This window comes from Neomonachus schauinslandi, chromosome 2 (genome assembly GCF_002201575.2).
Source record: "Neomonachus schauinslandi chromosome 2, ASM220157v2, whole genome shotgun sequence".
Lineage (NCBI taxonomy): Eukaryota > Metazoa > Chordata > Mammalia > Carnivora > Phocidae > Neomonachus > Neomonachus schauinslandi.
This window is the reverse complement of record NC_058404.1, coordinates 102,000,767-102,018,536: the sequence shown is the minus strand read 5'-3', so window position 1 is coordinate 102,018,536 and position 17,770 is coordinate 102,000,767. Positions and strand designations below refer to the sequence as shown.

The 17,770-nt window shown below is 42.3% G+C and overlaps 1 protein-coding gene and 1 non-coding gene across 2 annotated transcripts in view; both read right to left on the bottom strand.

The window, feature by feature from the left end:
• QRFPR (pyroglutamylated RFamide peptide receptor) overlaps positions 1-16,888 on the bottom strand; it is a 55,391-nt gene extending 38,503 nt beyond the window's left edge. Inside the window, exon 1 of the mRNA XM_021681491.1 lies at positions 16,549-16,888. Within this exon, the coding sequence (XP_021537166.1) occupies positions 16,549-16,888 (340 nt within the window). The remainder of the gene's footprint in view (positions 1-16,548) is intronic.
• LOC123324223 lies at positions 5,519-5,649 on the bottom strand. The gene has a single exon (XR_006539703.1). It is a non-coding gene; the product is annotated as a small nucleolar RNA SNORA63 (small nucleolar RNA).
• Positions 16,889-17,770: the final 882 nt, after the last annotated feature.

Here is a 17,770-nt window from a genome sequence, read left to right as displayed (position 1 = left end):
TAACCTAGAGGTTTATTAAGGAAAATTGTAATTTCTGAAAACCAGAGTAATCCGTTTCATAAAAGCTTATTTACTCAGGAATTTTTCACCCATTTAGGGTCAGCTTGATTTTTGTCATCAATAAATCAAGCCCACAAGTACAGCTGATTGTGTATTAAATTCTGTGCCCTTCTCGGTATAATGATGACTTGGAAAAATAAGCTGTAATGACATAAGTCCTGGTTATTGTAGTAACTGCCTCTATGGTATAATAGATAATTAAAGAGAAGTTTTAGCCAATCTATTTGCTAACTGGTAGCCTTTCACCATTGGTCAAAATAATCTATCCTGAGTTCCTCAGAGGCAAAAGTGGAACACAGCAATGGTATATTATAAACCAGCCTTGAACTTCCTTGTGCATAGGGACCACACTGATAATTTCATTAAAATACAGATTCTGATTCAGTAGGTTCTGGGATGGAGTCTGAGACTGTTTCTAACAAGGTTCCAGGTGATGCTGATGCTGCTGGTCCATAGAGCAGATTCTAAGTGGCCAGAAAAGTACACAGTATATTGAAGACTGTTTTGCTCCTAGGGAACACTATTTCCTGACACAAACATTTTTGTTACCGAGGTAACTGGGCCACAAGTGGGTCCTACCACTACTTGACCTAAAGACCTACCGTGCCGGCAGAACTGTTTTAGTAAAGGAGCAGCCTCTCCTTCCCTTAGGCTGCTTCTCTGACAAGGAGCTTCTTTTCCCTTTTCAAATTATAAGAACCAGTACAGTTTTTCCCCAAATAAAGTATCTTCTAGTTACCAGTGAAGCAGTCATTTTTTATTTACCTCTTTATGTCAGTACCTTAAAAGAAATTAATAACTTCAATTGTCTGTAATACTCGATGTTGCTATTACCAAGAGCTGAAAACATGGGGAAAAGATGTATAGAAGCCATGCAGAACCCAAATAGCTCCGTATAGAATTTTGACTTGCATGCCTCTCACTTAATAATTTTTTTCTGTTAGAGATTTCCTGAAGGTTTTTAATGGAAGATAATCAAATTCCATTCTCATATAGTCAGTTTCCCATCTGTTAGTAACATCTATAAGTCAAGATTTTCTGACAACATTAGAAAAGTGTGGATGTTTTTTCCCCAGTTCTCTCCCTTCTTAAAAGTTTTCTTTTCTTTCTTTCTTTCTGTCTTTCTTTTTTTTTTTTTTTACTTTTTGCTATATACCTTTCCCCAGGAAAAGAAAAAAAGTGCAGGTATACAGAGTTACTTTAAATACAGAAAAACTTTCTTTGATATGTTTATTACAAGAAAGACCATTGAAAATGAAGTCTGACAAGGATAAAGCAAAGCCAATTTAGATAATAACCAAGGTTCCTACTTAGCTGACTTAAAATTCTCATCATTGTTATTGAAATAACATTGCAAATATATTACAGAGAACTGTTCTTAAAAAATTTGAGAATGCCACAGATAACTTAAAAGAAATGAATTAGTCAATTAACGTCTCTGCAATCCATGCAAGCCTAGTGCATTTTGCAGCCTCTAGGGATTTCCTAAAGAAGGAGCCCAAACTACATCTTACCTCCCGCCAATCCTGCCAGGCTAAAGTAGTGACCTTTCTCTCCAGCTCTGTGGAAGGAGAAGCCCTATATGGGTCACATGAAGCCACCTGTTCCTCCTAGCCCATTACTGATTGAACCATATTGGACCCAAAGTCTAAGCCAGTCAAATTCCTTCTCTTTGGGCTAGGATGTAGCAAATAGAATAAGGATGCATTGTGAGATGAAGCCAATGGCTATACAGAAAAGCCTGTATTGTAGGGATGAGGATTTCTGTGATTTGTCCTGCATAACCGACCACTGCGACTTGCATAAACACAGGCAGGCTAAACAATGTTGTTTGTGAGACTTGTGTTGCATGAGTGTCCTTGGGAGCCTGGTTAGTTGACATTAGCTGGCTTCCGGGTCAGAATTGGCCCTCTTGGTCTGGATGCCAAGAGTTGTAAATCTTGCCTAACTCCCCTCCAGCTCCAAGCTGGGCTGTCCCCCCAGAATGGGATCTGCACACCTAGCCCAGGCTCCTTGAAGATGTAAAGACGTGATGACACAGAAATGCAGCCGCTCCAAACTGCACGTAGGCTAACGAACAAATGTTCAACTTCAGGCCCTGTCATTTGTCCCATAAATATGGCCCTTATGGGGATGGTCAGTTGGAAGTCTCACCTGAGGGGAGGACGCTCCACCCAGGCCTCTCAAACCAGACTCCAGCCTGACTATCTCCATGGGGCTTCCCCAGCTGATGAGGTTGTAAGTACCCCATTTGATGTAATTCTGTCTTATTCTGCTTTACTGCTTACTATTGCTCTCATCTATGTGTAGATTTCCCTTTTCTTCTTTCTGTTTCTATTAGATTTTTACAATAGCAGTAAAGTGTTTTTGTTTTCTTTTTTCCTTTTCGAAACTGAGAGTATGGCTGTGTGAATCTTTTCTTCAGAACAAAGCCATGAGTAAGAGTGGGGGCCACAAGGGTTATGAGAAAGTAGAAAATCTAAAGACAAACAAATAAAACAGGGATAAATTAGGGTATGAGTTTTCCTAGCTTCTTTCTCTCCTCCACCCTTCTCTCCTTAACTAAAAGACACGCCTATTGGATAGTTCCCTCTATGGGCCATTTTATTCACCAGATTGTGCAGAATAATTTGGGTCAGATATCAGGATGGGATATTTGCATAAGTAAGACTGAGATTTAAAGAGAGAGAGAGAAAAAGGGTGGGAGGCGGAGGGAGAGAAACAGAAAGAAAGAGAGAGAAGGAGCGAGAAGGATTAGAAATAGGGAGAACAGTGAAGAAGGAGATAGGCTGATGAGAATGGAGGGAAGGAAGTAGGCAGCAAGAATGTCCACAGGAACTGGAGCATATGTTCATAGTCAAGGGAGGTTTCCTTGGGGTGGGATGGGGAAGATGAGAGACCTTGAGGTCCTGCATTACAAGATGGGGGCATGAGTCAGTGACGGATTTGTATTAATATTAGTGTGGCAACATTGTGTCTACAGTCTGGGGTGACCTGAAAAGACACGTGATCTTTGCAAGGTGAAAAGTGTTCTGTGGAACACTACCAAGTGTAATAGTAAAGACCCGAATGAAAGGGAAGAAAGAGGTTTTAAGGAACAGTCTTGTGAGCAATGACTTAAAATCTCTTAAAATTTCTTTGAGACATGTTAAGTAAAGATCAAAATTATTTTACACTAGTGTTAGTCACTGGACTAAGGTTCTTTGAATTTGACGCTTGGAGCGCTAGGATTTATTCAGCTTTCCAAGAATATAAAGCAGAAGGTGGCAGATAATATGGTAGGAAAAGATTGAATAAACTGAAAGACTGCACACTATGGTAGTAGAAAGCAATCAGACTTAATAAGCAAGCCTTCGTCCACTGGTGCAGTGGACCAAAGTCACATTTATGGCCGAGCCCTGGAGATTCATGAATTCTTCATGCTGAGCTCCACACAGCTGCTGCTTTAGATCCCCCTTCAATTTCCAGGAGACCTACCTGTTACTGTCCTTAAATTCAAGAGATCCCCCTCTTCTTTACTGCTACAAAATAGGCTTGCCAGAACTCCAATCATTTGAGGTAAATTGAATCTTTGTTCCTTGCAACCAAAAAAGACTATATACAAAAGATAAATACAATCTCATTCTTTTGTATATCCCCAAAATAAATACAACTGATTTCTTAAAAGCCTCAAATATTACTACAATGACAAATAAGGTGATATACTTCAATACATTCAAAAAATATTTATTGAGAACCTACTATCTGGTATTGAGAGCTTTCTGTTCCTGCGCAATTAAGTGCTGGATAAACAAGAGAGATCAAGTCTTTGACCTTATGGAGCTCATATTCTAGTGGAGGAAACAAAAATAAACAAATAGATTGTATCTTCAAAGTCATAAAATTCACATGCATTATTTCCTCACCACTGAAAATCTAATTTGAAAAGTGTGCTCACTGAATTAGCCAGCTGTTTGTGCATCTTGCAAACACAGTGTGAAGATCTGTATTTTATACCTAATGATTTATTGATAGGTAATATAAAAATTTAACAGGATCTACATCTTGCCCAGAGTGAAGTTTTCTTTCATTAAGTCTTCCTTTAATTTGTTTTAAGCATTAGATCAGTGCCAATTTCCAAGGTTTCATCACCCTGCCTTTTTATAAAAAAGTAAAACTGTCCTCTTAAAATACATTTCCACTGTCTCTTCCTCAGACCCACTGAGGAAATCACTGCTTGGATCAGGTTTATACTGATACTTAGATTAGATTTTGACCTGATAAAATTCCTCCTTATAAAAATAAATTCTTTATTGTTTATAGATAATGCAGTAAAGGAAAAGTTTTAAAAAGCCAAGCTCAATCTGTAGACTGGCTTGACAGGACTCCTAAACCTGAGTCAATATGGACTTCTATGACTATGTGTGTGTTAAGGTGCAGGCGTCAGCAGGCAGGTGCACAGAGCCACCGAGAGTCCATGGGCAGGAGTCCATTCTCAGGGAGGTTTCTGGGGAAAAGACCAGGACAACTCTTCATTTCAGAAATTTGTCCTCCAGGTCCCAGAAATAGAGTATCTGAGGTCTAACTGGGTAAGCAGCATTGTGCACAAACAGGGTAGAAGCAGGGGATGGAACAACGCATTGCAGAAACAGAAATCATGCCCCATTCCGGTAGAGCTGCTGTGGTGAAAAGCCCGACACAGAAGCACAGTTCTTGCTCGCAAATCCCGGCAGCAGCACTTCCTATTTATATGAGCATGAGCAATGTCCTAAATGTGATAGATTAATGGGTGATAGACACTGGGGAGGGTATGTGCTATGGTGAGCACTGTGAATTGTGTAAGACTACTGAATCACAGACCTGTACCTCTGAAACAAATAATGCAATATATGTTAAAAAAAGAGAAGAAGATAGCAGGAAGGGAAAAATGAAGGGGGGGAGATCAGAGGGGGAGATGAACCATGAGAGACTATGGACTCTGAGAAACAAACTGAGGGTTCTAGAGGGGAGGGGGGTGGGGGGATGGGTTAGCCTGGTGATGGGTATTAAAGGGGGCACGTTCTGCATGGAGCACTGGGTGTTATACGCAAACAATGAATCATGGAAACTCCATCAAAAACTAATGATGTAATGTATGGTGACTAACATAACATAATAAAAGAAAAGAAAAAGAAAATGCAATAAAAATAATGAAACAACTGATGATTCTATGAAGTAAATGCAGATACAGTGGAAAGCATGACTATTCTTTTTTTTTTTTTTTTTTAAGATTTTATTTATTTATTTGACAGAGAGAGACACAGCAAGAGAGGGAACATAAGCAGGGGGAGTGGGAGAGGCAGAAGCAGGCTTCCCGCTGAGCAGGGAGCCCGATGCGGGGCTCGATCCCAGAACCCTGGGATCATGACCTGAGCCGAAGGCAGACACTTAAGACTGAGCCACCCAGGCGTCCCTCAAGTCCGTGTTTTACTTGGTAAACATGTCTGAGACCATGCATCCCTGGCTGCTAAGCACCATGGCGGACAGGGCTAGAAAGGTAACAGCTTTATTTTGAGCAGGGGGCAAAGACAAGGCAGCACTTTACAGCTACATTGTAACTAGATCCTGCATAAGCATGACTATTCTTAACTACTCTTATATCTTATATGAGGTTCCAGATATCCCAACTGCATGTTTAGAGTTTTGCTGTTTACAATCTAAATATAGCACCGGTGTAGGGACGTTTCTAACACTGACAAGTTGACTGTAAAAAAAATCCTTTAAAAAAGTGATGAAAATACAAAAAAAAAAAAAAAAAAGGCTCCAATTTCCCCTGTCACTGTCTGCAAGCTCCCCTACACCCTGTCCCCCTCACCCCGGGTAATGTGACTTTGCCAGGTCCCTCATCAAGTGGAGGGACCTCCTTCCCCACTCTTTAAATCTGGGCCGTGCCGTGATCTGCTTTATCACGGAAGTGACATCGGTGCAACTTCCAGTCTTGGGCCTCGAGAGGTTTTGAGGCTTCTGCTCTCACTCTCTTGGAATACGGTACTTCCACATAAAGAATTGGGGACTACCCTGCTGAAGAAGGAAACCACATGGGAGAAAGATAGCCTGTCCCTGCTGAGATCATCGAAAATGGTGAGCCTCTATCAGGCCGCCAGATGAACCTCGTCTTATGAGGGCCCTCAGGTGAGACTAGCAAAAGAACTGCCCAGCGGAGACAAGCCAAATGGCTGAGCCACTAAATCACGAGCAAAAAAAATCAAAAACAAAAACAAAAAACAGTGGTTTCTTTTATTTTTTTTAAACAAATTTTATTTATTTTCATTTTTTTTAAAGATTTTATCTGTTCATTTGACAGAGAGAGAGAGACAACGAGAGAGGGAACACAAGCAGGGGGAGTGGGAGACGGAGAAGCAGGCTTCCCGCGGAGCAGGGAGCCCAATGCGGGGCTCGATCCCAGGACCGTGGGATCACGACCCGAGCCGAAGGCAGACGCCTAACCATCTGAGCCCCCCAGGTGCCCCAAAACAGTGGTTTCTTTAATCCACTAAGGTTTGAGAAGTTTGCAGTGCAAAAGAGATAACTGATATACTAACCCCATTTTTGTGCCTCCGTTTTCTCCTCTGTAAAATGGGCATGATAATATACTTGTCACACAGTAAGCTCTAGGAGTTTGGCATTCATTTCGATATCATTATTCCCACTTCTCTACGGTGCGGAGTGAGGCTCTGGCAGTCAGAATTGCCCAGATCCCAGCATCTGTGCCAGCACGCTAGGGCAGCAAAGGACAGCAGTCATGGAGCTGTTGTCACTGTTTCACCCTGACTCCGGTGGCCACGTTGATGGGCCGTCATGAGCCCTTTTCAGGCCATCAGCTAGACAGCAAGAATGTTCACAAGGTTACTGGCAGCCTAGGTTCACAATCAAGGGAGGTTCCCTGGGGGTGGGATGGGGAAGTCCTGCATTACAAGACCGGGGCATGAGTCTTGGGGATGGCTCTGTATTAATACCAGTGTGGCAACCGCGTGCCTACCAGTCTGCAGTGTCCTGGGCAGATACACGAGTCTGGCAAGGAACTACGGAATCTGTATCAGCCCCAACCAATCTTTTAGCACTTCAGCCTCTTTTCAGGATGTATAATTGCTTCTAAGATAAATGAAAGCAAACACTCTTTTCTGTTTTCTGAGTACAAGCGATTAGTTTGAATTTTCATTGTTTGAGGATAGGAGTATTTTCATGGTAATTATTCAAGACTTTATTAACAAAAATAAGTTATACATGGACAGGGTTATTTATAGTGGTTTTATATAAATGCATACCAGATGTCTTTGAGAAATTAATATTGCAATTACAGTTTTTTAACTCTATCATCCTTATTAGCTATAAATCTATTGTACGCACAAACATGCCTAACATTTTAAATAGTAATACTTTGCAACTGTAAACAACAATCAGCTTCCTTCCATTGACTACCCACTAAGTGCCAGGTGCTTTACACACAGGGTCATTCATTCTCACAGCAGCCCTATAAGGTAGGCATAGCTTTTCCCAAATGTACAGATGGGGAAACCATAGCAAAGAGAAATAAAATAATTGTCCCAACGCGAAACACGGTGTTTGACAACATGCAAAGAACACTGCAGATATTAAATGCATCTCAATTTTACAGTTTTTTTTTTTCAAATAATATTTTTTAAGCATGCACTGAAAGGGACCTTCAAGTTTGTTTCAAGTTTTATAGGTGGAAATGTGTAAATATTGCATACTTCATACTGAAATACAATGGGAAATCATAAAAACTGGATATGCATTAATATTTTTGATAAAATACAGCATAAAAAAATATAAATCTTGCATCCTTGTTGTAATTTCTGCTGCTGCACTGACCACTGGGGGGCAACATCAGATATAATTTTATAACTTCTCTCCTTGGTCTCCTAATAGGGGCAGACAGAATGCAAGGAAATGTAGTTACTAGCCTTATGAGTCATAAATTGTGCAACAGGATTAGAGCCCAATTTTGTCCACTCTAGAGTACATATTCATTTTCATTCCACCAAACTGTCTATCTCTTTTATTTCTCCCAGGTTATGAGAACACATTATATTTTAAGGAGAATTCCACTAGTCCTTAATAATCTGCAGTGTTCCTGGTACTATAGATGACGTATTTCTCAGAAACACAGCCACAGGAAGAACAAATTTAGTCTTGTCCAGATAGATAAAAACACTAAACACTTGAGTACTTCAGAATTAATCATTAGAAATCGGTCCTTAATTTTATTTTTTTAAAAATTTTAAAGATTTTATTTATTTATTTGACACGGAGGGAAAGAGAGAGCACAAGCAGGGGACGTGGCAGGCAGAGGGAGAGGGAGAAGCAGGCTCCCCGCTGAGCAGGGAGACTGATGCAGGGCTTGATCCCAGGACCTGAGATCATGACCTGAGCCGAAGGCAGACACTTAACCAACTGAGCCACCCAGGTGCCCCAGTCCTTAATTTTAAAATAGGAAATGAAACTACAAAATTATCTGTGGATACACATTTGAGTTGAAATAGGGAGTTGTTTTTTTTTTTTAAAGATTTATTTTTTCATTTTAGAGAGCGAGAGAGAAGGGGAAAGGGCAGAGGGAGAAGGAGAGAAAGTCTCAAGCAAACCCCATGCTGAGTATGGAGCTGGACATGGGGCTCGATCCCAGAACCCTGAGTTCATGACCTGAGCAGAAACCAAGAGTTGGATGCTTAACCGACTGAGCCACCCAGGCACCCCTGAAATAGGGAGTTTCAAAGAAAACATGAGCCAATAGCTCCAGGACCATCTTTCAAACGAACTGACCAAGCTAATCCAAGAATGAAACTGCACTACAGAGACAGTGAGGCTGGGCACAGGCAGGGAGAATGGCAGAGCCCTGGAGTCACTGTTGGGAGGACCGAGATCCAGCTGTGCCTAAAGCTAGACCTAGTCCTGAGCTTTTCAGTTCCATGAGACAGAATATCCCCCGCCCCCTTTTCTTAAGTTAGTTTAAGATGGGCTTCTCTACTTGCAAACAAAAATCCTAATAAACCAACCACTGGTCAAAGAACATGCTAAGCTATGTTCTAGAAAAGCAAATGAAAGAGGGAATTTTTTTTATGCCTCCTAAGTAACAATGAAATTTTTCAAATTTTCTCATTGCCAAATCCTTTTGTGTCCTTATTTTAACTGTAAAATGTTGTTGCCCTATGTAGAGACTCATACAAATCCTACTGCTGTTACTACCACCTTCTAGCCTCCTGAGAAAACTTAGTAAATTTCTTGACTGTGGCATCTTTTCTTAAAGTGTGCATATAATTGATTCAAGAGAAGATCTCCCAGAGGCTAGCCCTATGGCACAATTTTTGATTTGACTTCCAAACTACTGTTGTTGGGCCTTCTCTTGATTTACTTCTTTTATTTTTTTAAACTTCTCTACTTCAGTGAGTCTATTCTTTGACAACAGCTTTCATCATTCCTGTTAAAAGTTTTTTAAAAGCCCCATAATACTGTTGATTTTATATCAGTTTCACCATATTTAATCTCCCCCAGGAACTCTGAAGTTTCTAAAATGTTATAGAAAAGGGAAAATTATTCTTGTAAGTGATGTTTTCTAACCACTAATCAAATAATAAAATAGACCCGAAGAAGTTCCAGTCTAATCCCTCTGCTCTGAGCTGGCCCCCCAAATTAAGATCTTTTCACCACATAATAATTCAACAACTTCTTTTTAAAATTTTTTTTAATTTATGTATTTGAGGGAGAGAGAGAGACAGAGAGTGCACATGCGGGAGGCGGGTCAGAGGGAGAGGGAGAAGCAGGCTCCCCGCTGAGCAGGGAGCCAGATGAGGATGGGGGGGGGGGTTTAATCCCAGGATCATGAGATCATGACCTGAGCTGAAGGCAGACACTTAACCGACCGAGCCACCCAGGCACCCCAACAACTTCCTTTAATAACCCATTTCACAATTTATCAGGTTGAAATCTGTAAAAACTCACCTAATTTTTTTTAAGATTTTATTTATTTATTTAGTGAGAGAGAGCAAGAGGGTGGAGGGAGGGGCACAGGGAGAGGGACAGAGAATCTCAAGCAGACTCCATGCTCTGCTGGACTTGATCTCACGACCCTGAGATCATGACCTGAGCCAAAATCAAGAGATGGACACTCAACCAACTAAGCCACTCAGGTGCCCCCCACCTAAAATTTTTGTATGATGTACAGTGAGTGTTTTTTTCTCTCCTACCCTCCTTCCCTCCAGTTTCTTCCTTCCAGTAAAATCCTTTTTTACAAACATGAAATCTTATGCAAAACCCAATTTATTAAAAAGAGAGAAGGGAGCTGTTTTGATGAAGCCTGGGAAACCTGCCTGCTCCACACCCACCAAGGCTCTGGGTAACGCGGACTGAAAACCTTGCTGTGGGGGTGTGCTAACTTAAAACTAGAGTTTTTTTTCTCCAGATGAGAGAATAATTCTTTCAGTCTTTCGTCATATCTCAGGTCTCCCAACATTTTAATCATTTTCGACGTTTTTCTAAACCCACCTTGAAAGACTCCAAAAAACTTCAAGGCTTTAGTAAAGACGTGATTGACTGAGTATCATGGGAGAATTGCCTCAGAGTTCCATGTCTAGCTTCATTTTATACAACTGACTTGTGCATCCTCCAACCACTGTAACTCCGACGGCTATTTTTTCCTTACAATATAGAGCAACTTTGCGTGGGCATACGGGGCAGGCGCTGTGCTACGGAAGCACCTTATATCCATTATTTCTTTTCATCTTCACAATAGCCCATGTCTCAGCGATGTCAGCATTTGCATTACATCAGTGGTTCTCAACCTTGGCTACAAATTATATAATTGGGGAACTTTTGAAAATCCAATACCTGGGTACTCAGACCAATTAAATCAGAATCTCCAAGGGTAGGAACCAGGCATCATTTAAAAAACTCCCCGAGTGATTCTATGTGTTGGCAAGACTGAGGACCACCGCTCTGAGAGGAATTTTCCTATCAGCTGCTGAGAAAATAAGTTTTTATATTTTCTTGCCCAAGCAAGCAGTCTTCAGATGTAGCAAGTATACACGAAAGTGCACTTCTCCCAGTGAGGCTGCCATTACTTAGGCTATTTTTGGAATTCCTTTTCTGTAATTGCTTTTAGTCAATTTACCAGTCATCTTTAGAAAATTCTTTTCAGTGCTCACAGCAGGATTGCAGGGAGATGCAGAGAGCTCTGGGTGCACCTGGGGAGATCATTCCCTCCCCCCCAAACCCCCCACCCCACCCCCCCCCACCCCCGGCTGTCACTCTACCCACAACAGGAAAAAAGCCAGCAGAGAGTGCTGTGGTTCCTGGCAAGAGCTTCAAGGCCTCCCCATCTCAATTCATGAACACTGAGAGCCATAAAGGAGGCTAGAATGAGAACTGATTTTCTACCTCCTTCTGGGAATTCTTCAGAATTAATCCCCCCATGTTTTAAATTCACATTTACCTCAGTCACCATGAGTCCCATTCTCTTAGACCATCCCTTGCCCCTGGACCGAATCCAAGCTCTAAACATCCCCATTCTGATTCAAGCCCCCCGTTCCCCAACACCTCCCCTGTGCTTTCTCCACAGTGCACTCTGGAACTCTGACAACAAAATCCCCTGCCTTCTCCATTTTTTCTTTGAGTGCCATCTTCCCCATCCTCCTTTAACCAAAACCTGGCAATTCCATAAGGACACAGCTTTCTCTATACCTTTAATATCCCAGTGCACACAGCAGATACCCAGAAAATGGTGAATACAAAGATGACTCAGAGTATTAATGGTAATAGTTTAGACCCTGGGCAGAGAGATAAGGTAGAGCGAGAGAATGTTGGATGCTAATAAGATATCTATATGTAAATGCCTATTCTCAGATCAGGGGGATTACGGCTTCAGATAATTAGATACTGATTTCAGAATTATCAGCAAAAAAAGGAGAGTCCTGATTGGAGCCTCTATGCAGAAATGGATGATGAAAGAAGAGATTGCATGCTAGGCTTAAGTGGACACACATTCAAAAACTAAGAGGAATTATGAGAACCATCAAAGGGCAGAATATAAAGAAAGAGACAGACAAAAAGATAACAAAGTAAGAAGGAAAAGAGAAGCTTATGGAAACCTAGAGAAGAGGGAAAAGTGTTCTGGATCATTGTTGAGAAGCAAAATCTATTGTGTGGAATTTAGTTGAATAAAACAACATATTCAGACAGTGAATTTGGAGGAACATGTAGATATTTCAAAGAAAGAGATTAAAGGAGTAGGAAAAAGAGACAAAATGAGGAAAAACAGACTGCAGATAAGAAGAGGTAAATTCCATGGCCCCAAGAGTACAATGGGCAAGTTCGCTGGTAGAGTTGGACCAAATAGATTGGGGAGCAGAATGCACACAGAATTTCCAAAGCCTAACTCACAATTGCTATAACAACACAACCCCATCCTCATGTTAGTGATTTTAAAAAAACCATTAAGCAAATGCTATTTCCTATTCTTGTGTGAAGAGAATCCCCACTCCTGCAAGCTCTGTGTTGGATGTTCTGGGGAGTAGTGTGGGAGTAAAGCAACTGGTGGATCAAAGAGTGTTGGCATTGGGATGCTAATGCCAGACATGTACAAGAATTGCACGTACACCTGCCTCAATGCTGACCAACACTTAGATGCTGAATTTAGGTCTCCTTCTTAATTGAGTGTAACTCACATAAACCGAACGTTTACGGATACACTTTGTTGCAACTGTCATTTACGGCGCCATCATTGTACCAAAGGAAACTCAACTGCTCAGTGGTGTGCTGGAAAACAACTGTATGGTTTGGTTTGGTTGGTTTTTTTTTAAAGACAGTTTTTGCTGCTGACATCCACAGTGTAAATACCCCCGCCATGACTGATTTCAAGCCAATAACGTGACGTCTCTGAACGGGGAAAAGGGTAGAGATGTGCACAATAGTCTCTGTAAGTCAGTGCAAGCTGGTTCCAGAGAGTCAGATGTAACTAGTTTGGACTGGGGCTGGCACAAAACATTTTTAAAGCCCCTCAGGAGGTTCTCTGTGCAGCCAGGTCTGAGAATCATTACGTATAGTGGTACTTCCCAAATTTGCATGTGCTTATGAATCACCTGGGAATCTTGTCCAAATGCAGGCTTTGACTCAGTAGGTAACGTTGGTCCCTAGCAAGGGAGATAAGTGGACTAAAAAAAGAAGACAAAAACAGTCATTTATAGCCCTACCTTTGTCAGAAATATTTGAGGGGCAGGTTTTGAAGAAAAGTCACAAACTGGAGGTCCATGAATTACTTGTGGCCAAACCCACAGAGAGCTTTTCTTTTACCCAATTGCATCTTATTTCTTTAAATTTGAACTAAATGCCAAGATCATAAAATTCCAAAATTCCATTTCTCCAGCTTCTCTGGAGAAAAAAAAGGGGGGGGCAGTAACAGCAACAACAAAAGATCTGTCAATTCAGGGCACACAGCCCTGCCTGAAGGGATCCTGCCCCCTCTAGGGGTGGTACTGAGACTTTGTCCTGCCTCTGTTGCCTCCTAGTGGTCTCCATCTCTTTGTTTATATTTCCTCCTTTACCTCTGGAGGAATTTGAGGGGTATTCATATTTTAGGTTTAGCATAACTGATACCTTTTGCTCCCCAGTTGCACTATCCTACCTTTCTGTCTCATTTCCCACCATTCCTCATGTATAAACTATATTCTTGAAATGGCTTACACAGCGTTCTTGGAATTCATCACCTTCTCTCTTTCCTCCAAACTTTGGATTGACCCCTGTTCCTAGAACACACTCCATCCTTCTTTCTCTGCTGGAAACAATCTGAATCAGTCTTCAATATGTAGCTCGAAAGTCCCCTCTTTGGAGAAGCCTTCCTGACTTCAGTGCTCCCACAGCAGAGGGGATCCTCTTCTATTAAATCCTATATTTACTCATTTAGGGATATTTCCTATTTTCGGAGGCCCAAAAAGGGATTAGATAAGCTTTATTCCTTTTTTTTTTTGGATTACCAAGGTAGAATGTTTTGCCTTAAAGAAGATCCTCAATAGCTTTATGAAATAATAAATTGTGAATTACCTTTGAACTATTAGATTACACTCCATTGAAAGCTCTTTTGTCAATTTATCAAGGGAGTCTTGTAATTATTATCCTATCCTATAAAGGACAAGTTAATTCTGTTTGCATCACTAGCTCCAAAAACTCGGCCAACTCGATCCTCTCCCCTGATCTTCAATTTTGGTGTGACTTAGTTGATTTATAAGAATATTTATTCTATAAATCTAGTCCTGGATAAACATAAGCCACCTAAAATGAAACACTCCTTCATAGAATTAATACCTTACACTTTCATGGAATGATTAATTTTTTCAAAGCACTTTTACTAATACACTTTATCCTCGCTCTAACCTGTAAAATATATACACAATGCATTACCCTTTTTCAGCATTTAGAAGCTAAAGTGAAATGTCCTCCATGAACTAGGAAGCAAGGAAAACAGAAAGTTTAAGAAAAACTTTCGCACCAACCACCAAAGTCCTTGGGAAGGATGATCTACTCTGTAGTCTTCCCAGGCGTGATTTCCTATTTTGCCTCGGGGCTAAACATCTGCCTCATTCCACTTCCGAGCTTCTAGAGTTCCTAATATTTTAACAAAAAACTGAGGCCCAGATGTGTTAAATTAACATGTATTAGAGCCAAAGTAGGAACCCAGGTCTTTGGATTGCCAGTATAACATCCCACTTTTCTTAATTATGTTCACCTTAACATACAGAGCTATCATCATCCAGCAATACATATATGGTTCATAAATCTGCCTTCACCAACATGTAGAAATGAAAACTCCTGTGCCCTTTTCTCAAAAAACTAAGTTTATGTGATGATCAAAATTTACCCATTAATTTTACGGGGTTAGTTGAACGGGACAACTTTAAAATGCCCAAGCACAATGATTTCATCAGAGTGCATAGAAAGGCTATAACCCATAAGTTGGTTTGCAACTTCTTGCATTACATGTCACTCCCACAGCAGTGCTATGTTCTCTAATGGTTAGGGCATTTTTGGAAATATTTAATTTTAGATGAGATGGGAATCAAAGATTTTAGCCTCTTGATCCACTAAAGATAAACCCAATGTAAATTAATGGGAAAAAAAGCAATGCCAGGGAAAGAAATTGAAGATCTCAAATTGTTAATGGTAGGATAAAAGAAACTTCCCATGCGATTAAAAGGAAGTAGCAAAGGAGTGGGAATGGCAAGGCTTGAAGGCACAATGATGCATTTCTCTCACATTCTCTCTGTATTGGCAATCACTTTCTAAGAATTTTGATGTGGTTTCAAGAATGCACCCATCCATGACAATGGGAGTACAGCCAGTGCTTCATCCCCGAGGCCCACCATGAAACACTGGTGACAATAGAAGGCACTACTGCTTAGGGACTAGAAGATGCTCTGCAGCTGTGTGTCTGGAGACTGGATCACCTGGGTAAGTGCAGTGTCGGGCTTTTCTCAACCTCCACATACTGCTGCCAGCTCAATGACTCTGAACTCTGAAAGGCTTCTCTACCATTTCCACTCCCCTTTTAAGGAAGGAGAAGGAATCAAGGTCTCTTCTTTATCAGTCAGGAAGGGGATATGTTTTCTGTGTTCCTTCTCCCTGCTTGATTCTGTTAATCCAGTCTGAAAAAAATGACTAATCCAAGATTTTTTTCCCCCGCAAATATATGTGTGGGTGTATACACACACATATATAAAACATATAGTTTTAGTCCCTATATAAATTGGGTCCTACAAATACCTGTTTAGAAGCCACAAGAGGCAACTGTGGAGTGAGCTGGAGGTTGGAAGGATGAGCGGATATCAGTATTTTTATTATTTGAAATATTTTTATCTTACTTTTATAAAAAAAATAGAAAAAATCCTGGCTTTATGGGAAAAGGAGCTAAAATAACTGGTGAGCGGTGCCACTCCTCATCTCACTTGTACCTTTCCTAGCATTTTCCTGTCTTTTTTTTTTTTAATTATGTTCAGTTAGCCAACATATAGTACATCAATAGTTTTTGATGAAGTGTGCAATGATTCATTAGTTGCGTATAACACCCAGTGCTCATCTCCACACATGCCCTCCTTAGTACCCATCACCCGGTTACCCCATCCCCCCCCCCCCCCCTCCCTTCTGTAACCCTCAGTATGGTTCCCGGAGTCCAGAGTCTCTCATGGTTTGTCTCCCTCTCCGATTTCTTCCCATTCTGTTTTCCCTCCCTTCCCCTGTGGTCCTCCGGGCAATGCACAGAAACCTAACTGTGTCTTTAAGCGACAAGGAGAAGAAACGTTGGACCGAATCAAGTAGCAAAAAACTTCTCTCCAAGTGAGCGCAGGTGAGGAAGTTCTAAGAAAGAGCTCTGATTCATTTGGTAGAAAGAGAAATGTAAGGAACAGAGGTACGCGGAGAGTCCCGCGGAAGGCTGGGGGATTAGGGAAGAAGGTGCGGACGCGGACTCACCCCCCAGCCAGGTGTCAGAGATGTTCTGGAGCATGGTGACCGGGATGCAGAAGAAGGCGATGAGCAGGTCGCTGAGCGCCAAGGAGCAGATAAAGATGTTGGTGACGGTGCGCATGGCTTTGCTGCGGATCACCACGTAGACCACCAGCGCGTTGCCAAAGAGTGCTAGAGCAAAGATGAGCACGCCGGTGAGCACTAAGGCCAGCTTGGCGCGCCCCGGCAGCTCCGGGGTGTAGACCAGAGGCCGCAGCCCGTACCGCGCGATGAACTGCTCGCGGGTCAGGTTGTGGTCCCGCAGCAGCCGGGAGAACTGCTCCCTGGTGATGTTGAGAGACTGCATGCCGCGCGTGCTCCCCGAGCACCCGGCACCGTCCGCTACAGCCGGGCCATACCGCCCCCCCCCCCCCCCCCCCCCGCGCACACCGGCGCGTCGGGGCGGGGACTGCGAGGAGACCGGGCGGGCGGCCGCTTCCCACCCTCGGAGACCAGCACAGCCTCCGCTGGGGACTCTGGCGCGCTGGAGGGCTCCCGGCTGCACCCCACGAGGTTCGGGAGAAGGAAAGCAGCGCGGGATCAAACTCACAATCAAGAGGCGGAAAGCCAAAGCCTGGGAGATTATCCTGTTACCAAAAATGTTCGCAGTTCAAAGAAAGTTCTCTTGCTCTTCTCCAAGGTGAGGGGCTGGGGCGGTCGGGCACGCTGGAGCGTCACTCAAGAGTTCTGGCTGCCCAGCCTTCTGGTGCGCTCACCCAACCGGCTCCAGGAGCCACGGAGGGTGGGGCTGGAACTCTGCGGCGCGCCACTCCCCTCCCAGCTTCAGGGGCGCGGACACCGCCTCCCACATCCCCAGAGCCAGGGAAACACCACATTGGCTCCCCACATTCTGCCGCCCAATGCATTTCTTCTGCCCCAGGTCATGCTTATATGTAAAACCCAGTATGGGGGTTTCCACCGTCTCACGGCTTCTCCTCTGAAGAAGTAATGTGCTATCCAAGGCAAAATAGGATTATTTTAATTTTTTCTGAATTTTCAAAAATAATTACAGCACCCAGGAATTGCAAGGATAGTACAGAGAGGTCCCACATATCCTTCATCTAGTTTCTCCCATTGATTACATCTTACTTAATTATGGTTCAATACAAAATTCGGAATTTGACTTAGGTACTGTGTTGTGTCTAAAGTCTGTGTCATTTTATCCCATTCCTGTAACCATCACCAAAAC